The sequence below is a fragment of the Pagrus pagrus genome, assembly GCF_965226575.1.
Source record: "Pagrus pagrus genome assembly, chromosome: 6".
Lineage (NCBI taxonomy): Eukaryota > Metazoa > Chordata > Actinopteri > Spariformes > Sparidae > Pagrus > Pagrus pagrus.
This window is the reverse complement of record NC_140190.1, coordinates 7,211,906-7,238,330: the sequence shown is the minus strand read 5'-3', so window position 1 is coordinate 7,238,330 and position 26,425 is coordinate 7,211,906. Positions and strand designations below refer to the sequence as shown.

Sequence of the window (26,425 nt, the reverse complement as noted above, 5' to 3'; positions counted from 1 at the left end):
CAGCTGATTTGCTTATCGTGTGAAAGAAAAAATATACTGAGAGTCTAATTGAAAAATCTAATCAGGTCCGATTTGGCGGCGCTGGCTCAGTCATGTGTGAGCTGACCAATCAGAGCAGACTGGATATTCAGGAGGGGTGGGCCTTAAAGAGACAGGAGCTAAAACAGAGTGTTTGAAAAAAAAAAACTGATGTGTTTTTTGTGCATTAAAGCATGTAAAGCTATTGTAGTGTTACCCAAAATAAAATTATGAACCTGAAAATGAGCATAATATGTCTCCTTTAAACAGAGTGGCGATATTTTACCATTTGGTTGTGTCCGTCATAAATGTATTGTTTTCTGATATTGGGAGGAAGGGTGGAGCAGCTTTTTTTCTGAAGATTATTTGATAACCCTGGGGAGGGTCTTGCTTTTTTATACAATCAAATAGGATATTCAGCCCCCCTCCCCAGCCCAGCAAGACTCATTTATATGTAAGTGGTTGATTCAAATTGTACGTGCCTTTGTCCAGCTCATGGGAAAAGAGGGTTGAGGATCACATTGCCTCCGTGTATAGATCTGTAATGTCTTCTCCATCATGTGTAGCCTCACTGTACAGGAAACAGTCGTTAGATGATCCACACAGAATGAATGGGTATTGACGTGTGCCATGTGAGTAATACTGACTGTAGACGGGGTGGGGGGAGGAGCACTGAGGAGGTAACCACACCAAAGTCACCACCAGGCCACCAGGGTGTACTGCGAGGCTCATTATATTGCATTAAACAGACTCCCCCCGGAACAATGAGAGGCCCCGGGGCCCCGCAGCAGAGCCTGGGGCTGGCTGGGACTGATATGGAGACCCAGGGGATCGTGCTCACCCGGGCCTGTCACTACCAGACCTTCATCGGCAGCTGCCAAACTCCATTCTCCTCTGCTGCTGTCATCAGACCCTCGGCAGGCTCATACTGTCGAGAGTACTGTGTTAAATGAAGGAGCAAAAATACTGTCCAGCACTTAAAAATCATACACCGCTCCTGTAGTGTTGACTTTGGGCGTATCCTACTTCATTTCCTTCAGTTGAGGTTTTTGGACTTTTTTGTGCTTATTATCTGGGGTTGCTTTGGTTGAATGATTTGGCTACGTTCATATTCACATCCTGATTTATGACAAATCACAGCCTGGTTAAGTCGACACAGTCCACACAACAGTTTATCATATCTGTCTGTAACTTGGTACTGATTTGAGGGGAAATAAGGAAGAAAATCTATCTCCATTTAAAGGGGCACTGTGCAGTTTTGGAGAAGAAATTCAAACTCAAGGAGTGAATAATAATACAACATTAGAAATATTTATCTTTTTCCATAACTGAATAAACAAGCTGTTCTCAGAGGAAAATAAGGTCCGCAGAAGACTGTTTGAAGCTGTAAAGGTGGCAGGGTCCGCCACATATAAACAAATATAACAGTATGAAACTGTGTTGTCCTTTAAGGTCAGTTTGTTTATTTAGTTTGTTTAAGCATAAAACATGTCTTCCCCAACACTACATAGTGCACCTTTAAATCTGATTAATATTTGATTTATTATTGAAAACTTGATTTTCCATATATTGTTAGTTGATTTCATAGTTTCTGTAGACAAATGTCCCACTTCTAGGTTTCAACTGCACAAAACTATTCACTTATTCTCAAGAAAAAATTAAAAGATTTGAGAAAAGTCTGAGAAAATGAACAGAATTGTCATCGAAATGGTTTGTTCCTGTGTTTTCGTTTTTCCTGTTCCTTATAATCTCACATCATTTGCGACCTCGTTGCCTAGGTTACACTAGCAAATAAATGAACTGAACATATGAGAAGTGTACCAATTAAACACAGTATTGATTTGCTTTGAGTAAGGGCCAGATTACACGCTTTCTTTCAGGAAACGTTTATTTTTTATTACAATTTTTTTTTTTTTTTTAACGCAGACCTGTTAATAAAGCTTTACCAGACAGACGTCACATGAAGAGATGTTTTACACTATATTTATTATATTTAATTTTTACCCTTTTGTATTTATTTTTACCTTTTTAAGATCTGAAATTTATTTAGAGAAAAAAATAAACATGAAATAATGAAATAAATGTCTTTATTTTTTAACCCGTCCCTGTGTAGAGAGGAGGAGGAGGAGGAGGAGGAGGAGGACCTGCTGACGGGGCTGCGTGCGCAGCTTCAGTCTGGAGTCGCTACGACGGGACCGCAATGAGGAGATAAATAGAAGCCTTATCAATTTATTCTGCGAGTCTCCAGGTCTCATTCATTGATAAGCGAGAGCGGCGGCTGCTGCGGGACGCTGCTCACGCGCTCGTCTGCTTGCTAGGTGAGTACATGTCGGCTGCTCGTGCAGAGGTGTTATTTAACAGGAGCGTCGGACCGGAGGAGAGGAGATGAAACAGGGTGAGCCGAGGCTTTTCTGGTCACTACGTCACTCACACGCTCGCACATTAATTCGTTTTAACGTTAGCGCGTGTGCATTAGCCGGCAGTTATTAAGCTAGCAGCGCGGACTCGCTGTTTCAGCCTTTTCCTCACGTTTCAGAGACGTTTTGCGCAGCTAGCTTGTTCCGTGAAACGCTGCCTGTCAACGCCAGCTCGTTTTTTAATTTAAATACACGCCATTTGAGCAGGAACTTTAAAAAAATAACAGGTCTCTTATTTATTCTCTCCTCTCTGTACTGTGTTTATGGCAGCGGAGCGTCACGCGCCCCCAGCCGTTCGTGTTATTGCCGTGAGACGTGCGCAGACACGACGCTCAGCCTCTCCGCTCTTCATGGCGAACCGTCGGCTCTCCGGCGGACCAGACACATCAGTGAACGGCTCACAAAGCTCGTATCTGTCCGCGGGGGACGGTCGCGGTGTCTGTGGGGGAATAAAAACGTCTCCAGTGGAGGAGTAAAGGAGAATATCCTCGGATGAACCCGCTCCGGGCCTGCCCGCCTGGGCTTTAACAGCCCGTGCGTTTGCTTGTGTCGGGGTCCTGTCACATGTGCTAATACAGAACTGCTTTAAGAAAATAGCGAATTTTAGCAACGGTATGAATATGTGTATATCCATACATATGTCTCATAGCAGGAACACATAAGCCCTTTAATTTCTAATGTTTATAATCTAATTTCTAATTTATAAAGGAAATTGTGTGGACCTCTTATTGTTTTCTATAAACATATACATTTGCTAATAAGGGGAATACAGCCTTTGCCTTGGTATAAGTGTATACTGACATATGATTCAAAATGGATAAATATTCTCGCTATTTCACACAATGAAGACTAAACCAATTGTATTAATTAGAAGTGTTCAATTATTCATCAATCGTCAGTATTACTGAGGGATTTAGAGGATCAGCTGTGCCAGCTGAATAAAGGAAAAAATCAGCCCTGATGTGAGAGCAGCCTGCATCAGTCTGAAAGGATGCAAAGCTCATCAATGTGTCTGGCTAATGAGATGTAATTGGCTATTGGAGCGGAGGGGTGTTGAGGGCGATGACCTTTAGATCATCAGCCATGCTCCATCCATCATCCATCCATCAGCCGTCCGTCCCCGGCGCTTTGTTCTGTCTGAACTCTAAAGCAAAACCAGAACACATAATTTGAGCAAAGGCAGAAAGAGAGCCATTGTTTGTAATGTGTTTGGACTCCAGTGCTCTTTAATGCAATTGAAGTCGAGGCGTTGTTGTTTTCTCCCTGGTATTGACTTAGTAAAGCATACATTCCATCAATGAGGCGAGGAGAGAAAAAAAAAAAGGAAATGTGGAAATCATTACAGTAACGGGGACAGGGGAGGGATTTCATTTGGCTCTCTGTTAGGTCTCTTCTTGCCTATTTACTCAATTAGCTGTTGCTGGCTGGTGAACACAAACCTCTTACAGATGATTTTAGACGTGTTGCTGTTCTTATCAGCTTTTAAAAAACACACCGTGAGTTAATTCAACGACGAGATTGGGGGTTTTGTTTGTGTTGCATGTTTCTTCCATTAGCTCATATTAAATGAAAACTGCATTACTCTGGTGCTATTTTTACCAACCTAATCTACAAACCGTCTCATCGTGTGGAAGTAGGAAAGTCTAACTCTGTTAACAAGCTGGATTTAGGGAAGATTAATGAGTTTAACCTACAGCTATTTATGGAAGGAAGGTTGTATTTCATTTTTCTGACAATTGCCAGACCCTATAAGCTTTACACGGGTCTGACTGGGCTGTTTGAGAGGGGTTAGATTTAACCAGAGGAGATGACTTCAGTTCATCATTGACCACGAGGAGGAGGGTTTGTCAAGTCGAATTTAACTTAGCAGGAGCAACTAAAGATATAGATTTAGCTGACTTGTTGACAGTCATGTGACGTCTTTCTTTGACCTTCCCTCTCTGTGATAACACAGAGACAAAGCAAAGTCACAGAGTCAGATAATGTAGCAGGAAAAAAAAACAAAGATGAGTATGGTCTCTATGTACTTTGGCCCACTCTGGACTGTGCTGGCGAAACTTCCTCCTGCAGAGTTTGACATTGTACTCACATGATTCAAGTGAAGACAGGTTGGAGCAGTGAGCTGTGAACCGCAGCATGTCACCCTGCTGGTGATTACTGCTCAGCATCAGGTCACCTGATCTAAAAGGCTCAGAGTAAATGCTCACTAACGCTATTTTTATTTCTCCTCATAAAGCATAGAGCTGAAGCCTAAAAAAGATATTTCACCCTGACAGCTAAATCTAAGAGGGAACCATTAAATTGAGTTTATTGTGCAGGCCATTTTTCTCACTTTGTGCACCATTGGGCCGAACCATTGGAGTCTGTGACAGTAGGGGAGTCTTAACCAAGAAAGACTTCTTTCATATTGGTCAGCGAGGCTTAATCGCGTCATAGACCTCATGACCGCGTTATCAAGCAGGAAATGTCTTGCCACAAACTTCCTGGAATGCAACTGAGACTGTGGCATCAAAAAGGAGGAAAAATAGAAAAGATTTCAATTCAGGCTTTATTTAGAAAATCAGAGCTACATTTTTTTTAATATATTTTTTTTAGAATGAGGAATAAGTGAGGGTTTAAGGATATTAAGAAAATGTTAATATTCCTTTTCTGGGGTATTGTACAGCGGTACCAGCTCTGCTTTCACGCTCTCTCTTCTCTCTGACAGGAGCCTAATATTTCTAAAAACTTGGGCTATTTAAAGGAGACATATTGTGCTCATTTTCAGATTCATACTTTTATTTTTGGGTTACTACTAGAATAGGTTTACATGCTTTAATGCTCAAAAAACACATCAGTTTCCTCATACAGTCCAGTGCTGTTTCCCCCCCTCTGTCTGCAACACTGTTTTTTGCTCCTGTCTCTTTAAGACCCCCCTGAAATGATATGCCATCAATGTTGTGGCATTGAAAATGGTATTGAATATTGATATTTTTCAAGGTTTTATGGGCTTACCAGGAAGTTAACATCGCTAACATAAAGCCCATGGCATTTTTCAATTGGTTTTAATGTCACCACCACTAAGTGTACAAAACTATGTGCACTTTACTATAAATTGATCAATCTACTAGTTTTAAAGCCCGCCTGTAAAGATAGACTGGTGAGTAGATGACTCTCCATGTTCAGCGTGATGAAGTTTAATGTCCCTGATGACCTCTGTAGTCTCATTTAGCCACTTGTTAGCAACCATCCTTTGAAAGACACATAAACACTTTATATTTCAGGCGTTGGGCTTTTTACTGCCGTTTTTTGTGCCGTAGGACAAAACGTGGAAATCTCCTAAGCTTGTGTTAACCACAGACCTTATTTCAGGCCTTTAACCCGTTCAAAAAACCCATCGACTTCGAGGAGAAGAAACCAGAAGTGCAGAAATTGCTAACTTAATTACAGGTTTAAGGACTCATTCCTGCGGCGCTATTGTATCACATTTAGAAACTCCAGTATCATGATGACACTAGTTGGAAGAGTCATGCTCATGCCTTTGCTTGGATTCGCATGTGATTTGTCCTTTTTGTCCGGCCTGTGATCTCTTGACGACAAGCAGCGTGTGTGGTTCATAAGTCAGTCATTACATGCATATAGACAACCATAACCAGTGACCATCACTCAGAGACCTGACCCTAAAACACCCACCAACCCTAGACCGAGTTGGGAAAACACGAGAGAACAGCAGCCTCGAGCTATAAGTGCGCAAGAGCTTTTATTGGGTTCTTATAGTTCATGTTAGAGCATGTTTATGTATTCCCGAGACGCACACACTTCCCAGGCCTTCCCCATGTGTAAAACAGCAACAAGGTTATCTGCCGACCGTCTGGCCGTAGACTCCCCTGTGTAATCCATCAGAGCCTTATTACAATGTCTCATCTATGTTACAGAACAATATAAAGCGAGCCTGGGGGGACGGAGAGCTCCTCCTCGCTGCTCGGTGAGGCAACCCAACACCACATGAAGGCCACTCGGAAATAAAAGTCACGCTTTTTAGAAAATTGGAACTGCATGTGTGCATTTAATTGAGTTTTTCACTTAAAAGGTACAGCGTACTTAGCTGTTACATTTAAGGTTGTTTAAAGCGTTCCCCTTCCAGAGACCTGAACGTATTATCTCCGCTGCTCCATCAGTATGAATAATTGACCGTGCTGACATTGGATGCATTGTATCTCCACGCACCCAGGGGATGTTTTATCACTACAGATGGATGAGGGCTGACAGCCAGTGCAGGCGAGACGTGTCATGTGGAAGTGCCATGTAGCGAGGAGGAAAGCCGACACACAGTGTGATTATAAAAGCATGACTACAGGATGCTGTCCTTGAATGATAGATCGATACATGGATGGATAGTTGGATTATAAACTGTGTAATGTATTCCACTGTAACCTTTTCTGTGTAGTAAGGGTAGCTCGGGGGTCCTTGCTCTTGCATGTAAAACACTTCTGTGCCTTCAGCTGCATGTGGCCCATTACCCCAGGCTTTAATTGAGACCTGAAGCAAGAGAGATGAGTGGAGGAGGGAAAGAATGGAAACAAATGAAAAGTGTAAAGCCTTTAAAAATCCATATATGATAACAGAAAATATATATCGGCCAATACACAAGGTTAAGGTATCAGAAAGGATAAAATGGTATTGGGACATCTCCAGTGATGTGTGTTTGTGGAGCACCTGAACAAAGGCAATCCAAAGAGCTTTACATGGAGGGAGTTCAGCTGGAAAAGCCGGATTAGATATTTTATTACACCTTGTCAGAAATTCCACTACGATGGAAACCCCCTCGTGTGTTGGAGGAACTGTGGTAACCAAAATGCAAACCACTACCACATTCTCTGGGACTGCCCCGTTATCGAGGACTACTGGAGAGGGACACACAATGCCCTGCAGGATATTTTCAAAGGTGTCATGCCCCTCGAGATTAAGATGATATTTTTTGGGTGTATATATATATAAATATTTAATGAATGTTTTGCTGGTCACCGCTAAAAAGGCTTTTACCAGGAAGGAGAGGAGAGCCCAAATTTAAATACATGGATGGACATCGCAATGAACATTTACAATAGATGATGAGCAAACGCTGTGTCTGACATACATACCACAAAAATGTTTGAAACTATAAAAGTCAATAAAAAATAAATTAGAAGAAACAAAGGGCTTTACACGACACATATAACAGCCATGTTGGACTGTGTCTGTTTACCTTTTAATTTTCTATTACAGTAACAGCTGGGGATAATTGGGCTCTGGGACAAACAACAGACAGCCTCAGTCCTGCATCCAGTCTCAATTTCCTGTCTTAGATTACAATGGCTCAGCTCTAACGTGGTTACTGGTGATGATACAAAATGAGCTGTAAAATCCCCTCATTCTCCCTCAGCTTACAGTGATCATTTGTTTGTGAGGAGTTGTAAGGCCCAACAGTGCATTTTAATTGTATATTTTGTTTTTCCTACAGTGGGAGAGATTTTCCAGCTGCAGAGTACATGTGTAGGAACCTGGGGCAGATTGTTGGACATTATTAAAGGGCCATGCAGCAATTTTATAATGCCTACAGCCTGTGTTACAAACTGGAGGTGCAGAGTTTCAGGGAGGGCGGAGCGGGTTGCATTATGGGAAATATCTCAATCTCAATTTTGTGGAATATTTTGCTGTAAACTCATAAAATGCTAAATAGAAATAACAGAGTTGTATTAGACACAACATGTAGCAGGTTGACCCTCAAACAGCTTAAAGGACAAATTCCAGTGAATTCAACACTGTACATTTTAAATTAGATTTATTACATGAGACAGAATAAACAACTTAAAACATATTACTTTATCTAAAATACTTGAATAATAAACGTTTGAAAAACACATTGTGTTTATGTAGAAGTTCCTCTTAAAGTTATATGTAATAAAGGAATAAACACAAATGGTTTGTGTCCCAAGTTTGCATCAATTTAATTTAATTATACAAAGTAATTTAGTTTATTCACATTGACTCAACATGATAGAGAAACCTTACATTAAATGTGACAGTTCACATCGAACTTGTGTTTTTATTAGTGTTCTCTTGTAACTAATCACTAAACGTTGTGTTTCCTGTGTTTCAGGGCTGCCTAGAAGAATAATGGATGAGACCTGTCAGTAGCACTTGATGAAGATTTGGGTTGCTTCTTCAGACTGAACTATGGAGAGTAGTGATGATGTGTCTGTAACCATGACACAGTCTCAGACTGATGAGGTGGGGGGAGGAGAAATCCCCGGTAAAGTGGAGGATGGAGTAAACCCGCCTGTTCCTGCTGATTCCTGCGGCAGCAACGTGACAGAACTGAGCAAAGGAGGGCTCTCCAACCTGGTGGAGCCTCCTGTACCGTCAGTGGTGAGCCCCGCTGCTGAACCACCAGGAGGCGTGGCGCTTAAAGTCGCCACAACTGTCCTACACCCGATGTGCCTGGGAGAGAGCCCGCTGATGCTGCCCATTCACCTCCAGATGGCTGGAGCAGCTGCGCCTCAGCTCGGCCAAATGGGGGCAGCACCATACTTGATAACGAGCCAAAGCCCGGTTTCACTTCCTCTCGTCTTGGATCAGCAGGTCATCCAGCACATGAGCCCCTCTGTGATTCCTCAGACCGCTAACTGCCCCCAGCTCCAGAGCAACGTCTTGTGTCAGAATCCTTTGACGTTTGGTTTACCTCCCGCTGTGGACCAGAAGTCAGCGGGACAAACGCAGGATGCCAACCTGCTCTCTCTCCTGCAGAATCCGGCTTTTGTAGCCCTCATGCAGGATCTCTTCCCCTCCCAGGCAGCAGGTTCGTCAACCTGTCAGTCACCAGGCTCTACCTTCTTCCCTCTTCCTCCCCTCACGCCTCCCTACACCTCCCCTCTGGCCCCGTTGGTCCCTCCTGCCACCCTTCTTGTCCCCTACCCTGTGATCATCCCCTTGCCAGTGCCTCTGCCCATCCCTCTTCCCATCCCCATTCCTGTCCCTCAGACCGAGGACTCGAAGGGGAACATGCCAAAACCAGTTTGTACTGTGAGTAAAAGCACTCAGACTTCTCCAAAAGATACTACCTCTCCAATGTTGTCTTCGAGCAGATGCATGCCATCATTCCAGCCACAAAACGTGAACCCATCATCGCTTCCTGTAGATGAAGGACAGGCTCTGGACCTTTCTGTCAAAGCATGTCCAGTTGAACTAAAACAGGAATATCCCAGTCCGCAGCAAGACAGTGTGCTGGACTTGTCGGTGCCTAGCATGAGGAAAAAGTGTGTTCAGGCCGACAAAGAAGTAGCTTTCCATTCTGGTCAAGATACCAGCGGTACTTCTGTATCTCTGGGGGTTGAATGCACTCAGAGTTTAGATTCAAAACTCCTGGGCAGCCTGGCTTCACTGGAGTTCAGCCGGCAGCACAAGTGGGTGGTTGACAGCAGTGCGGGTGGGTCTAGCTCTCGGAGTCAGGAGGCGTCTCTCAGCACGGCCGGAAACCTTGAGATAGTCAGCACCTCGCAGACGGCCAAAGTCATCGTCGCGGTGAAGGACGCCATCCCCGCCATCCTCTGCGGGAAGATCAAAGGCCTTTCAGGAGTCTCCACCAAGAACTTTTCCATCAAACGGGACGGCAGCCAGGGGGCATCTCTGCAGCAACTCTACGGGGTGTCGACGGCGTCCCAGCTGGAGCAGCACGACCCCAACAACCCGCTGAAAAAGGTCCCGAAGAGCCGAGCGATCAAACTGAAGAAGGTCAGCTCACAAGAGATCCATTTCCTCCCCATGAAGAAGCAGAGACTCGCAGCGCTGCTACCCAGGAAGTGAAAGTGTTCAGCGGAGGGGGATTAATAGTCAGACCGCTCTCTGGTAATCCCTCCAGAGCGTGTAACATAAAACACATGTGGGGACATTCTGTAATCAAACTCATACACTTAAAAAATGTCCAATCAGAGCTCAGACTTTGGCTCCAAATGTTGCGTAAACTGAAGCTCACGAATGTCTGACAGTGTGACACAGTAGTTACAGAAATGGTTTCCATCGGACTTCTCTGCCTCGCTGTGTTTTATTGTACTGCACTACCCTCCAGTGTTATGCTAAACCATAAATGTTTGTGTGTATGGCAGCTTAATGGGCTCTCCATGTGGCTTTTGGAGATTGTCTCTTTGAATGGAAGATGCTGAAGAACATTTTTTGACTTTATAATTACAGCAGAGACACATGGGTTGCATTTCTCCAATTTAGAGACACAGTTTGTTTCCACATGTAATTTTTATTTAAGTGCACTGAAGAAGAAAAAAAAAACCTGGTAGTTGAGGTTCTCACTGTTCAGAGCAGAGTAGTATGTACTGGCAGGACGTGACTGAGACTGTTAAAACATGTCCCATCGTCGGAAATTCCCATAGTCATCAGTGGCTCAGTGGAGCGATTCATTCTCCTCTGATTGGTAAGGGTTTAACATGACAGGCTAATAATCACTTGGCAAGGCCAGAGCCAAAATTTCAATCTAATGAACGTTGGCGACAGCCGTCTGTTGCGACAAAATACATTCTCATTTTGTTTAACAGCAGGAAAAAGGGATGTCGGAATTGTTTTCTCATTTAAACAGAACTTTCTATCAGCCTGACAGAAATAAGGAAAGTATTTCTGGAAAAGAGACGTTTTTGTTGCTGGCTGAATGAGCCCTTTTTAATCCAAGATAGACGAGTAAACACTTGAGAGCAAGTGTATAAAACACCAGAACCCGCTGCTGTTTCCATTAACAGACTAATGAAGTGAAGCTCGGTGGAAGTTTGAATATTGATTTGTTAAACCTGTTGAAAATGTGAATTGGAGTTGAGGTGAAGGGAACAGCCAGATTAAAGAAGAAACAATGATCGTTTTCTTCTTTCTGCTTCAGTGAGAGAAAATAATGTTTGTATATTTAAGTGTGTTATTAGTCTGTTATTAGAACTAGTATTGATTGATGAGACTCCCCCCCCCCCCCTTTCTCTATTTATAAAACTTGTCTATGTAAAACATTAGCTAAGTGGTTTGGTATCATTAGGACTCTTCCTCCTCCTCCTCCTTCTTATTCTTGTGCCCTAAAAGTATCTTGGTCTCAGAAACTGTGACAGCTACAGTTCACAAACTTTGCAGAAAAGGTCAGAAATTTCACCCACTACCAAAACAAAAAAAAATCATACAGACTCAACAACAAACTTTACATTGTAGCCTATAACTTTTTCAACAGTAAGTCTCAGAGACAAAGTCTTTTCCTGGATTGTGTGGATCCAGACAAATCTATCCACATAGGCCACGCCCATTTTAGCCTGGAAAGATTTTCTGCCATTTTCAAATTGTATCTTAATCTGTTTTTACGCTGCTATTCCTTTTTCTAGCAGAAAAAGAAAAATGTGGGGTTTTTTTCCATCTAATTGCAGTGAACATCAAGTTTCTCCTGCAGTGGAATCAACAACATGTTTAACATGCCTACTCTTATTGTGACGGCCCGCTGACGGATACAGACTTTTCTAAATGTACGAATACACGGGGCAAAAAAAGAAAAACTACCTAGCGGTTCAAATCATGTCCGCACAATCAAAGCGTCCTCAGGATGTCATATTGGTTCATTTCAGGCTGATGATATGTCATTTGAAAGCCTTTACGGGCTGATACTCCCTGGTAATGGTCAATTAAAGTGGACATGGCTTATTACAACAGAATGTCTGTTTCTCCACAAGTCTTCAATCAAATGCTACCTAAACTGACACAGACATTGTTTAGATGGTGGATATAAGTTCAGATTAGTCAAACGGTGAGTCTGCGGTTATATTTAATCCCTTGCTGTAATTTGTACTGTATCCACAACATTTTCTTTTTGCTCAGTCTTGGATCAAATGTCAGCAAAATATTTGACAATACACCTGAAACCAGTGTGACTTTTCCTCAGACTTTTGCTGTTTTAACCATTTTAAATTTAAATATTAAAAAAGAGAAAAAAAACGAGTCTGGCACATGTGATGTCCCTGCCTCATGTTGTAAGAAGCTGCTGAACATTTTGTTGACTTATTTCAAAAACAGAATAACATCTCACGAGTCTTGTTCAACTAGGGGATTACATCATTTCTAACTTCACAAAATACTTCTGTCCCTGCCTGAACCCATCGTGTCTTTATCCGTCCCTGGAGTCACAGCTCTTGTTGGGGATACTTTAGTGGTCCTGGTCAGTTCTGTGGGAGGCGGCTGAGTTTGGTTCCCAGTTGCCCAGCTCCAGTTGCTCATTCTGGCACCACTTCCCGTAAGCATCCACTGGTCTGAAAACCTCCTCTAAGCAGTCCAAAGCTCCTGGTTAAATATTAAAACGTGAGTTATCATTTGTTATCGCTGTCACAACAGAGAGTCAGAGGACTTTCTCTAGAACAAATGGGAAGTTAAGGGTGAAGGAGTCGGCCTGTCTGCAGTAAATCTAATCTACCACAAGATGGTGATAAGGAACCATTACTAACTCTGCACACTCTATTCCCACTATGGCTCACTAAAGCTGAACTTAAAGGTGTTCATTATTTTGGAAATCATGGACGGCATGTCCTCCAGGCTGGAGAGGAAAAGGACAATCCAGATTGTTACTTCATTTTGATACCTGTGAGCTCAAAAGCCAGCATCTGTGATGGGATGAGGGTGAGTTAGTTAGACAGCGCTGATCATAGAGGTATTGGAGCAACATATACTGCCACCCAGACAACGTCTTTCTCAGGGACGTCCATGTTTATTTTGAGGGGATTGGGATACTCGAAAAATCTCAAATGAAATACTGGTGTTGGGTGTGGCAACAGAGTTCAATAGCGTCCCTGAAAGAGCAGCCCTCATGGCAAATGTCACTGTTGTTTAAAAACTGGCGAGCAGGTGTATCATATGTAGATCTCCGAAAAAACCCTCTTAGTGCCATCGGACAAAGGAAGGATAAGATTAAAGGATAAGTTCACCCAAAAATGAAAATTTGAAGTGGTGTAATTGGTGTAATCTAAGTCTCTGGGAGCCCCAGGATTTCAAATTGATTTAAAAGATGTTATTTACACCCTTGATGTGTAGTCGAGCTTGTGCACCCACTCTGCTGCTTTTAACTCAGCAGATAGAGTGAAGATTTTGGCTTTAAAAAGGATGTTAATAACCCTCATCTTTTCTAAATAATTTCAGATCTCAGGGCCTCCAGAGAATTGGGTTCCACTGGACACGCTGTATGAAGCCTGTTGGGTTTTTTTTATGTTTTAAATGTTTTCTGCACTACAAAAGTTCACCTGACTTTCCATTCTCATTGGAGGTTGAGTAGACAATTTTCATTTTTGGGTGAACTTATCCTTTAGCAACCCTCTTCACCTCCTCAGTCTAAATAGTTTGTTGTAATCAGTAACAACACATGCGCGTCCGTTTGTTTTTGGTAGGTTTATTTTAACCAAAAAAAAAAGGAAATACACAACATCATAAACACGTATTGTTTATCTTGTGTGACATAATGGACAAGTGACATATTTTTCAAGTACTTAAAAAGAAGATGCAAGACAGGGAAAAATCAACAGTACTTCGATCCTGTGTTGAATATCATATGGCACAAGTCTTTTTTAAATCAAGGAAGGGAATAACAGGAAAATTCTGTTAAGTATATTATAAACAGTATGCTACAAAAGCTTGTACTAACAAAGACCACATAAACCTGAGAAATGTCGTAGGTAAAGCAAGGCAGAGTCTATTACTGGGAGTATTGGAACTAAAAGCGCAGTGTTAAGTATTAAAAAGCAGAATGGAACCCACTGTGAAATATTCACCACGTCCCCATCCCCTTTATCTTCACATTTCTAACTTATGTATATGATTTCCTTAAAATATTAAGTTTCTACAAAATGTACATTCTGTCGCTGATATTCATGGTTAAACCCATAAAACTGTACACATCTGTTTTCATTGCTAACAGTGATCGGAACGGTCGAAAGTGACAACACTGAGGTCACAGGTGGACGAGCTTACATGATTATTATGACCGATAAAAAATATTACATCAAAAACTAAACGTAGAAAGCCCTTAGAAATATCGGATTTGCACTGTCTTCACAATCTGTCCGTTGAAATTGATAAACCAAGAACTTCTCGGTGGAGTCGGCAGCTTGGGATTCAGTTTGACACTGATATGAACTGTGTGTGGACCAGTGGGAGGCAGCGTAGGGCCCGCTAAGACACAATAATACATAATGTCACACAGCAGATGATGATCCTGCAGGACACTCGTGGACAAAGTTCAATCAAAATGTCAGAAAACAACATGATCCCTAACGTGATGTTCAAGCAAAGAAATATGTCGAGCGTTGTGTGAACGAACTGGAATGCGCTGACTTTAGCATTCTCCGGGCAGGCGGATACGCCCATACTTGAGGCATACATGTGAAGAGTAAAACAGCTATACAACAGCACAGACGAGAGGGCATCCAAATCCTCTTGAAGGGCATGGGGAAGAACATTTGATGGGGGTTTTTTTTCGTTTGTTTTCAGTATATCAACCACCCTTCCTTATTAACTGGAAATTCAACAATAATAAAAAACATTATATAAGAAGAAACATTCTCCATCTTTGGGGATCCAAAACCAGGATCAAAAGATTTCATCTCCGTAAAAAAACGTGTCCACGTGTGCACATGTGCTATGCGATGTAAACACTACAGGGATTCTTTTCCTTTGGGATTTCAGAAAGTCAAATAGCGCCTTGTTAGACTCGAACAGCTTCTTCTTCACTGATGAGGGGATGAGGTAATGTGTCAGCAATGCACGGCACACTTTCTCCACTCTAGAAGTCAGGATGAAGTTGTAACATCTTTTCAGTCCCTGGAGGTTGAGTCTAGAGTAACATGTCGCCCTTGCGTGCCCCATGAGTCAGTGTTCGACCGCTGGCTCTCTCAGCGCTTATTGCTCGTGGGTCTGGCAGGGAACAGGGCTGCCCCGGCTCCTCTTACAGTTTGCCTTGTTTCAGCCTCTCTATGTGATGGCATAGCTTCAGTGCAGGCCCCAGTTTCAGACCCATGTACTTCATGATCATGTCGCTCCGTAGCAGCATCAGAGCTTTCCCATCAATCTCCTGTTGAAACAAAAAAAAAAAAAGGGACTCATTATATTAAAATACCATGAAGGGAAACAAATGATTTACGGCAGCCAAAGTTAGTAACAGACAGAGAAAACAACTTGCGGCTTTGGAATAAAACATTTAAGCCATCTGTCCCACATTATGAAATAGTTAAAGTTAGCTTACATGTTTCCTGAACAGTTCAGCATGGGGAGCTAACGCTGTGGGGTCAGCGTCCCTCACAAACTGCATCACCTCTTCAATGGACCAGGAGGAGGGGTTTTTACTGGGCAGCAGCAAACTGTCCCGTTCAGACCCTATCGCCTCAGGACCTGTGGTGGAGCTGGCTGCTACCAAACACAAACACATTGAGCAGGTGAGGCACAAATGAAGAATTTAAAACACATTCAGTTCGGCAGATTCTGGCTGTACCTTCAACTCGTCTGAGAGGCTGTGTGGAGCTGAGCTCTGCGGGGTTTGAAGAGAGGCGGCGCATGGGCGTGCTGTTTCCAGGGTGGTAGAGGCTGCTGGCCGCGGAGTGGTACTCTGAGGAACTGCGCACTGTTTGTGGTCGAGGGTTCATGGAGTTGGAGGCTGAGTCCATGTAGCGCTGCTCCTTTATGAGGCCATTCTCTTCATGGGGCAGGGTCTCTGCTGGAAGGAGAGAAACACAACCGACATTCAGATGTGATTCTTTAAAACAGGTGAGCCCAATTTCCTTCCCATTGGAGGGCCAAAACTGAGACTTAATGATGGGCCACGGGCCGAAAGCAGGCATCTGTTGTGTTGTATTGTTAAGATGCAAAATGGTACTAGGATCCCAAGTTCCCTTGATCAACTGACTTCCTGCTAAAAATGTGTCTCATAATAAAAAAAACAAACTTTTTTCACACTAGAAATGTGTGTTGGGCCAAATTCAACCTTATGGCAGGCCAACTCTGGCTTGCGGGCCTCACTTTGGGCAACCATGGTCTAGAGATTAACAGTTAGGCTGCATCCAATAGGCATAAAGTATAGCTGCTAATGTTGGATCTGCTGTTGGTATAAAGTGTGACAGGATTAATTAACATCCAAAAAGCACACTTGCTGGAAATGGAGGCAGTATAAAGGTTAAGATGCACTAAAGCATTTGACACAGAAGTGAGTGATTGAAGTCTCCAGCACAGACAGATTAGTCTGAAAAATGAAGAGTCCTCAGTCAGATGTGCAGTCATTACTCTGATAGATTACAATAAGCAAAACATTAATTAAGGAGCTTTACCTTCTGATGGATGAGCTTCAGTACGTAAATGTTTAGGTGACAGAGGGGCTGCATATGGCGGGGAGACTCCAGACAGACTCCGTTTACTCCCCCGAGCCAGAGATGGAGCGTCCAACGCCTCTTCTTTCACTGACAAAAGGAAGAAAATGATTTTAAGCACACAGTTATACACACTATACAGAACAACACAAAGAAAAACAGATGCGTAATGAAACCCATAATATTAAAAGTCCCACACTGTAGAAAGTGAGGCTTCCATGTCTTCTTTGATTATAAAGAAGGTCCAGGTGCCATACAAATCAAAACTCTTGAGAAACCGTGCCTTCAAACAAGCAGTCAGGACTTCTGTGAGCACGGCTGTTGTTGCAAAAACCCAATCAGAGCTGATGACAAAACATGATAGACGATGGTTGCACAGGCCTGATAATAATGTTACATTAAAACATGTAAACATTTCCTAGTAGACACCATAAATAAAAAATGAACCTGAAAATATGGGACCTTTAAGATCTTTAGCTCCTACAAGAGGTATAAAACATCGCTTAAAAAAAATAAATGTTTCATCGAGGAAACAAACATGTCATCTGTCACTGAATGCAGTGTTTACCTGACTTGGTCCTGTCATAGGCAGTGTAGTGGCTGAACGGCTGGCTGCTGAACAGGTTGTCACATTGCAGGTGACGACACATGGTCTCTAAGAACCGCAGCACAAAAGAAGCACTGGAGGCTGCTGGTAGTTTGACCACACGAACTCCACCATCTGTTCTCACTGGGATGAAAGACAGCACGTTATATTGGTCATACTTCTGTCTCAGTTAGTATTTCAGAGCTAAGATGCTTCCAATAACTTTTTTTGTCTGTGTGTGTCTACCTCTGACAATCTCCCCTCCTCCTGAATGAGTCTGCAGAGCACTGAGCAGGACTTTAGGCTGGTATGCGCAGTCTATACATGACTGGACCACCTGCTGGAGCACAGCGTTCACTGGCCCCGGTCCAAAGTGGTCTGGCAGATGCTGCATCTGCTTCCTGTCCAGGTGGAGGCCACAGTTTCCGTGCTTGTTCACGTACACACACACTGAAACAACACAGAAGAGAAACAGTGACCAGATTAGATCTTCTATGAGAGCTTTAAGTTGGTGCAAAACGAACAAGCATTAATCGTTACCTGTTGAAACAACAGAGTTGAGGCTGGGAGGACTCTCCTGTGGAACCTGGATGCTGGGTAGCTGTGCCGGGTTCTGGAGAATCTTGGACTTTCTCTGAAAAACACATCCATTTGCAGACACACTTTAACATAAAGAACGTGGCAGTAAAGGGTATTCATCCCATGTTTTAACATCTCAGAGTTTGAGTTTCACCTTGCTTCCAGGTTTGGGGCCTCTCTTCTTGTGGGGCCGGGGCACCAGCTCCGTGTTTTCAGGTACAGTTCCGTTTTGGGCAGCAGCTGCCTCGGCCACAGCTTTGAGCAGAGCAAGGGTCTCGCTTTTGGGTCGACGGCCTCTTACGCCCTTCCTGACGGGCAGAGGGGGCAGCGGGTTGGGGAGTCTGTAGGGGGACTGCATGGAGCGCCTGTTGGGTTTGGAGGGCGACACGGGGAGAATCTGCAGGTTCTTTGGCAGGGTGACTAGAATGAAAAACACAGACATGGATATAAAAAATAAAGAAACATCGTGTTGGCACAGCGCTGAGAGTAGCCTGTCGCTTCCACAGATTGTGCAACAGCTATATGAGCCTGTCCAAAGAAAGCATTATAACAATGAGTAATGGTTTGCAACTTATCCAATCACCACAGAGTCTCTGGTGGCTGATTAGAGACACTAAGTGTGTGTCATTATCTGTTGACCCAGTGACCACCAGTGTGCCGCTGTTGGTGGCTCAGATTAAAGTCAAAGCAAAGAGACACAGAGACAGTCTGCTGCCAATCTGGGTTTGGAAAGGGTCATCTCATTACTGGAAATAGCAGAGAAGTGCTCCAATTTATGTCACACAGCTCCATAAAACTGTTTTCTGAAGTGCTCTGTTCTTAACTGCTCTGGCGTGGCCTTGTATTGAACGGACTCTTAAAGCTACAGCAAAATACTTTCTCTCTCTTTTTTTAAATTCAGGCAGCCCCTTTGGACAATAGATGCCGATGGTCAAACAAAGTAAACTTTATGTGCTGTTATGTACCACCAGACTACAGAGCAGCTTCTTTCCTCAGAAAGTGAGACTCCTCAATTCATCCTCAGCACTCCGTCATAAAAAAATTGACGACTTATCCAACCCAGATAAGGTGTTAAGAATAACTATCATAACTTAATAAAAAAGCAGATATTCTTGCTGATTGTCTTGATTGCTTATGTAGGTCATATAGAGGTATCAGTATGAAACACAGGCTGTTTCATAAACAGTTGAAGGTCATTGTAGTACATTTAATAACTTCAGCAGCACAACTAGTTTGCAGTAAGCTCTTCAGACAAGCTATTATACAGAGTAGTTGCAAAACCCTCAAAAAATAATGGCCCCAATTTGTTTAGTATGACAACAACAACAACAACAACAACAACACTATCTACTATTAAAGAACTACAATGCACTTTGTCTGCTAGCTAATAAACATTCTTAAAAACACAAACACGTGTTCAAACAAAAAAAGGAATGAACATTATTAATTATTTTAATAATGTATGTATTGTGGATGCTGGTTCCTTCTACAAATCACACAAATACTTATAGCCAAGACCTGAAACAGAGTAAAAGTGTAACTCACCGAGCTGGAAGGAAAAACATTTAAACTAACACATACCCACTCAAAGCAACAGCCCATTTACTCAGCTGGTAAATAATATTATTCACTTTCTGTGTGTACTTGAGATTCCCACACAGAGTCAAATAAATCTTCCTCTAAAGCTCAAAACTAAGCACAAAATGACGGAGGAGTCAGAGAGCTGCCTTATCAGTATGAGATGAGGGAGGCAAAGGGAGAGGGTGTGTGTGTGTGTGTGTGTGTGTTATGCCCTCTCAACTTTTTAAGGATGTTTAAGAGCTCACACATTTAAAAAAAGGAACTAAAGTAGGGATGCAGCAAGAGCTGTTTTTCCCTGTGTTTTGTGGTTGATAATCTAATCTTCTCCATCCACAGTCAAACAGAGTTGAGCAAAAGCCAAAGACTAGCGTGAGAATTTGTATGCAAATATATGTCTTTCTACGTAAACAGGTGCGATGTGAACAACATAAATCCTCCTCCATCGCTCCCTTCCTATTTATAATCCTGCCTGTTCCACGCCCCCCAGCCAAACGCAGGGAAACACAACACTTTAAAAAGACACTATATGGTGTATCGGAGGAGCATCACGTGCAACACACAGCATGTCTCCAACGACTGCTGGCCCAGTGCTCATCCTTTGTGAAGAGGAACAACGTAGTGAACTTGGTACTAAGCAATCAAACTTTCTGCAAAGAGCAGCCACAGTCAGGATTCAGGAGCACTGAATAAAATAAATCCTCATCTATCCTGAACGACCATGTTGTGTGTGAAAAGACACAACGTGGAGCATAGGAAAGTTTTACTTCACCAGGGAAATACAAATTTCTGAAAACGGTCACTTTCAGCACAGCTGCAGAATCATCAAAAACCTCTGAAGCCACAGCCATCACACTATTCATGTCCATGTCCCCTCAAATACAAAAACTTCTCAATTCAGACTCTGAATTGTAGATCACAATGGAGAATCCATGCTTTCTTTTACTTGATGACCAGAACCTGTTTAAAATTAGGCTGTGTATATTTTTCTCTGCCAGATGAAGCAACAAGGCCAGATGATTAATGTTCGAACGAAATATTGATTACAAACAACATCATCTGCCTGGAACCTCACTGTGTGTGCAGCGTTGTGCTGCCACCTAGAGGTCAACACTTACCACTGTTGCCTGGTGACTGGAGGCTGTGCTTGGTGAGGGCACACCAGCCCACAGGGAAGATGTCCCGGGAGTCATACTTGCACCAGTAATCGAAGGCACCCCGCCACCCATCGAACATGATAAAGACCTCGTCACCCTTCACCTCTCCTATGGTGGCAGGGCAGATGAGGTATGGGTTCTTCTTGTCCACAGCCTCCAGCTTCATGCCGGGCTTAAAGTTGTTCTGGGTGGGCCTCAGAGGTTCCTGGAACGCATGTATAATCCTCATTACAACATTTGAATAAATGCTAATAAGATGGCATGACACGATTTGAATAACCAAACTTTTCCAAGCTTTCTGAAGCATTACGTACCTTTTTAAAGGCTGTTCCTGGTGCCATCTCCGCTCCATTTAAGGTTCTCAACAGAAACATGGGCCATGAGGAGGCGTTCATCCGAAATCCTGGAGGAGAAAATGTAATGACAGTGGGAAAAGATCAGTCAGAACACAAAAATTCAGTTTTCTTACCACACGGGGTGATTTTTTTATTTCTGGTTTTCTTTCAGTATAATTTTGGCAGATAAATACGGCACTTACTGCACTCAATTTGCATTTTTTAAGATCAATTATTCACTAGAAAATTATGTTTAACAGGACCAACATACAAAACAAGTCTTATTGTGAATTTAAAAAATCATTTCTGATGAATCTCAACTAACGAGTGAAGATTAAGATATTTGCTTTACAGTCTTGTAATGAGTTACAGTGTCAACAACAATGTGCCTTCATGCCACCTCGCCTCACTTCCTCACCCAGTGGTGGCTGCAGCATGTCTCCGTTCTTTTCACAGGTGCCGATCGGCTGGATATCAGAAGAGTCGACCAGCCTCCAGAAGTCATTGCTGTTGTCACTTCCGTCCAGGCGGAGACGCAGGCGGACCCCAGTTAAACCCATCACTGTGGCGATACAAACTGATGTGGAATTACGTGGGTCGTGGGCTTCGAGCTTCATTCCCACCTTGAAGTCGTTGGAGGGTGGGACTCTAGCCTGCAGATGATGGGAAAATGCGGTGATACTGTAAACACCACTCAAATACATCGCAAACAAAGAATTATTCCTGGATAACGTCAACTGTTAATTATGTGTCATAGGATTTGGTAAATGTTTGCTTATTGTAGAGGAAATAAAAGTTTGCTTCTGTGTGGTTGTATACTTTCAGGAGGTCAGTGTTGCATTCAAAGTCATAAATGCAGAACTTTTGAGTGATGGGACAAATCCAGTTTGTACTACTGGCAGCAATTCACAGAACCATAGTTGTCCAAGTAACACTCAGTACTTCTAGGACAAATTTAGCTCAACTTCAACCGTTTTATCCAAGACACAAGCTCTGCAATTCTTATCCAATTACTTAAAATGCATATTTAAGTCTTAGACTCTGTCTTTATGCAACTGGCCACTAGTAAACACTAAGCAACTCCAAAATCCTGAATGACATACCTGACGAAAACAGCTTGCAGGAGCTGGTATGGATGATGTCTCTTTTAGATATTCTTCCCAGCTGAATGCATCTAAAGGGCAAAATCATAAAAAGGAAAAGGTTTTGAAATGTAAAAACTGCTGTTAAATGCAACCTATTAAATCTTTAATAGATTACTTTAGGCTTCTTCTGATAATGAACACACCCAACACAGCTCCTCCTGCATCCAACCAAACTTATTAAAAGGGAATATGACCCACAACTCAAGGCAAATACCATACCAAAAAAATCAAATAAGGTTAGGGTCACCTTTAGGTGTTGCAGGGGTTGTACCTGTTATTGGAACTGTCCGTCCAGGTTTCTCCTTTTTGCCATCTTTCTGATCTAAAAATGAACATCATAAAAGAAAATGTCATAAAAGTATGAAAATACAAAAATGTTCTTACAGATATTAATACAAGTAAAATACAGCTTGAATGAATTCATCTGTGCAATACCTTCTTTTCAAACATTACATCTCATCACGCCCCTTCCTCAAAAACTTTGTCCAAACAACTTTTGAACACTGAACATTTTTCACAGCTATAATTAGCCTGTAATAACTTTTCACATTTGCATACTTTATGTGAGTCAGAAATAAGAGTCTGAAAAACTGGTTATAAATGTCAAACTCTGAATTAACTACTGGAATGTATGACACCAATCTGTGAAATACTGTACTGGAGCCTCGAGCACCATCACAGCAGATGACACTAAAAATATCTAATTAAGAAATCTGGAATGCCTTCAGTAACCTCTCGAGGGCAATTGAATGGCACAAATGAAGCACAGTCCCATTGTACACCCACACAGGTGTTTTCACTTCTTGTGCTTGATTAGATCTCCTCCCAAAGACTGTGTGGGAATATACACATTTTGTCACAAACACACACCGTACATGTTGAGGACGTCATGTTCCCCGAATAACTTTGCACAGCTCAACCTGAGCGGCGCTCTATAATCAGACAGAATAAGTGAAACACCTGTGTTGGTATGCAGGGCCTTTAAATAGAAAGTAATTTGGGATAATGACATAATAATGACTTGATTGCTACTGAGGTTCAAAATTCCCCATTAACAAAGTCTTTAAGAAACCTTCAGAAAAGGTATTTTTACTTTAAGATTCATCAAACAAAGCACGAGCACATCTACTCTGTAATACAGAGCAAATTTCCCAAAAGAAAGAACCTTCAAAGTCACGAACATTATTCAGCACAGTAAAATGACGTCTTCTTGCCTTTTAGCTGAGTTTTTCCCATGGTGGCTGATGACCAGTGGTGACACTGCTACGATGACGACCACTGGTGACCGAGTTACTTCTGTGTCTCTGTAGTTTTGTTCTACAAATACAGAGGGAAAACAATATTTCACTCAAAATAAAACACAAAGAAATGCGCACAGAGGAGTTCCAAGGAGATTCATTAGTTCATTCATACGAGGCACAACTGCAATGTCATTCATTACTATAAGCTTCATATAATAAAATACAAGGGCTTTGGTGTATAATACATATGACTTTTAGGGAAATGTGTTGGCATCAGCAGTGTTTCAATATGAATACAGCTGCTTGCAGCATAATATACTCAGACTCAGTGTGTTATACTACACACTAAGGCTGCAACTAATGACTATTTTCAATTATCTCTCAGTTATTATCACTTAGTGAATTAAATGTTTTACAGAGGCCCGAACCGATACAGCTAATACTATCGGCTGATCCTGGCTAATGAACATACACATGTTTCAGTATTGGCGTATATGTTGTCCCTTATGCACTGATATGAAAACTTTCTTTACTCCCTAATATTGGTATTGGCATCAACCCCATAAATTGAGTACTGGTTGGGTTCTGATGTTGATCTAATCATCAGCTAGGTGTTTTAGCACTAGTGTATATAACTACAGATGTGGACAACATAAAATGACTATGGGAATATAATAATAATAATAATAATATAGGTAGGTGCTCTCACTTGTAACTTCTTACTGTTACGTGTTATTACTTGTACTAAAATATTTTGTCGATTTTATACACATTAACCACAAGTGCTGCTATGCTCGGTCTCCATGGACTTAGTAAAACAGAAGTTCAAGAGTACAGTGATGATGACTCACTATAATTTGATCTAGAAGCAAAAAAAAAGAAGTAAAAGTGAAAACAACCTGCAGTTGGAGCCACATGACACCTCAAGGTAACTGAGCTGCCACTAGCAATGGAAAAACTGACTGTTTTTCATAAAGTAAACTATATCAAAAGCTGAAAGCATCTCTACACATATACAGAAGTGTGGTATTCCAGTAATGGACACTCCCACAGAGACAGGAAGGCTGTAACATGGTGGGTTTTCTCATGTGGTTCAACACTGTAACGACGGGCCTGTGGTGTACAGTCTGGGACAGCCCATGTGACTCTGTATTTATAACTTACTGTACATTTCCAGAATTTCACTTAGTCCAAGTGCCGACATGTCAACTACACAGTTCGTGGCCGAGACACTAGTGAATAAGTGCTGCTGGCTCGGGTGAGAAGATAATAAAAACACCCCTCCTCGCTACATCTCGGGGTGTAAAACGAAGAAATAACAGGACTGCGTGTCTTCAACGTCAAGTGACCGTTTACAGTAACAACACAGGCTTACTCATCAACACTAACGGCAAAATGAGCCATTTTGGATGACTAACGTTATTATGATGAAGCTAGCGTTACCGCTCTCTGGACAAGTAGCGTTCACGTTACACTTCTACAACACTTAACATCGTAACTTAGTGAAGATGTTGCCCTTTTTTTTTTTCTCTCCGGGGGGAGAATTATCTGCACACTTTCAAATGTTTTCCTCACCTGCCCCCTAAGCTAACATAACGTTACCTATCAACGTTAACTGTTAGCTGGCTGGTTATGTCACCTCACATCAGCCTTTAAATGTTAACTTAGCTGATAACAGCTAGCTAAATGCCGAGATGGGAATAACGTCAGTTTACTTCGGATAAAACGTTACATGAAACGTAGTTATTATTCTAAACATTGTATATTTGCTCTCGGACGCTGTATCTGATGTATAACGCTATACGGCTCCAGGTAATAGTCTGGACCCAATGTTGACAACTGGGACGGCTTGATTTGCTAGCCACCACTGCTGGCTAATAACTAGGTTGGCTAACCTTAGCGTTAACGTTAACCCTCTGAGAGCAGTTTCTTCCTTATTATCGCGGATATTCACAAAGAACCGGGGTCGCTTAGCTTTATCTGACACGCTCCCGAAACTCTCTATTATTTAGTGTGAAGGAAAAACTTACAAGTGCCGTTTTTTTTCGAGTGAAGATCTACACACTTTTCTCTAATCGTCAGCTGCCATTTTTTCACGAATGTAGTGTATGCTTACACGCATGTAATTTATGCCGAAGATAGTATTGCAACAGCGAGCACGGACCTACAAAAACAGCGAGACGAGACTGGGTGTTCAGGGCGAGTAAGCCAATCAATGCTCTCGATACTCACACTCGCAGCCAATCGGGGAGAGGTTTTCTTATTTTATCCAATCAGCGTGCGGAGTGCTCGGGCTGTGAATTTTGGACTCGGGAAAGTAACACGCGTCAACCATCTTTACTTTCTCTCTTCTTTACAAGGTCTTTTTCTCATGAGTCTCCTGCTGTGGTTTAAAACGGATCCAAAATGCTCAATGTCAGAATAAAAAAACATAAAATATACCCCCCAAAAAATAAATTGTTGTACATATTTTTTAACTATAATAACTCAGGAACATTTCTGCAATTTAAAAAAGAGATTCAAGGGGCCAGAAAAAAACCTACCACTGAAATACAGCATCACTACAATAAAACAAATACATAAACAAATTGTATTAAACAGAATAGCTGTGTTTACTTGATACAGAAGACGAGATGACACGATTATCCATATTAGAATGATAAACTAGAGTTAAACAAAACAGATAATGAAATATTAAAACGTTAAACCCTCAAACTGATGTAACATTTGGAAAATTCAGGGTAAGATAATAGAAAGAAGTGTAGCTTAATTAGAACAAAGCCCCCAAAAAACACTTACAGTTTCTGTGAAAGTTGGTGTCATTTCCCCTTGTATGCCAGCAGGTACTTCACCACATGATTCACTGTCCCACGTCAGTTTGGAGTTTCCTGTGTTTTTTCCCCCACCCACAATTTCCCTACAATGTGTTGATGTTTCTAATAATATCAAGCAGATTAGTCACTTTTCAAACAGGTCACACCTCCGGATGTG

At 42.1% G+C, this 26,425-nt stretch overlaps 2 protein-coding genes across 5 annotated transcripts; one reads left to right on the top strand and one right to left on the bottom strand.

Annotated features, from left to right (window-relative positions):
• Positions 1-2,192: 2,192 nt before the first annotated feature.
• On the top strand, positions 2,193-10,560 carry rai2 (retinoic acid induced 2). Its single transcript, XM_084355693.1, has 2 exons — positions 2,193-2,336; positions 8,554-10,560. Exon 2 carries the CDS (start codon positions 8,631-8,633, stop codon positions 10,254-10,256), a length of 1,626 nt encoding a protein of 541 aa, XP_084211819.1. The 5' UTR covers positions 2,193-2,336; positions 8,554-8,630; the 3' UTR covers positions 10,257-10,560.
• A 3,275-nt stretch (positions 10,561-13,835) lies between these two features.
• LOC311258366 (sex comb on midleg-like protein 2) lies at positions 13,836-25,560 on the bottom strand. Of its 4 annotated transcripts, none has more exons than XM_084354591.1 (15): positions 25,465-25,560; positions 23,408-23,510; positions 22,441-22,515; positions 22,152-22,222; positions 21,467-21,701; positions 21,028-21,116; positions 20,675-20,918; positions 18,133-18,398; positions 17,940-18,033; positions 17,646-17,849; positions 17,382-17,543; positions 16,775-16,903; positions 15,946-16,167; positions 15,700-15,863; positions 13,836-15,528 (listed from the first exon to the last, which is right to left on the bottom strand). In XM_084354591.1, exons 2-15 carry the CDS (start codon positions 23,427-23,429, stop codon positions 15,403-15,405), a joined length of 2,103 nt encoding a protein of 700 aa, XP_084210717.1. In that variant the 5' UTR covers positions 23,430-23,510; positions 25,465-25,560; the 3' UTR covers positions 13,836-15,402. The 4 variants fall into 4 exon arrangements, with proteins under 4 accessions (XP_084210717.1, XP_084210718.1, XP_084210719.1 ...); XM_084354592.1 differs by having other exon boundaries at positions 15,700-15,860; XM_084354593.1 differs by having other exon boundaries at positions 22,465-22,515.
• Between the last annotated feature and the right edge of the window lie 865 nt (positions 25,561-26,425).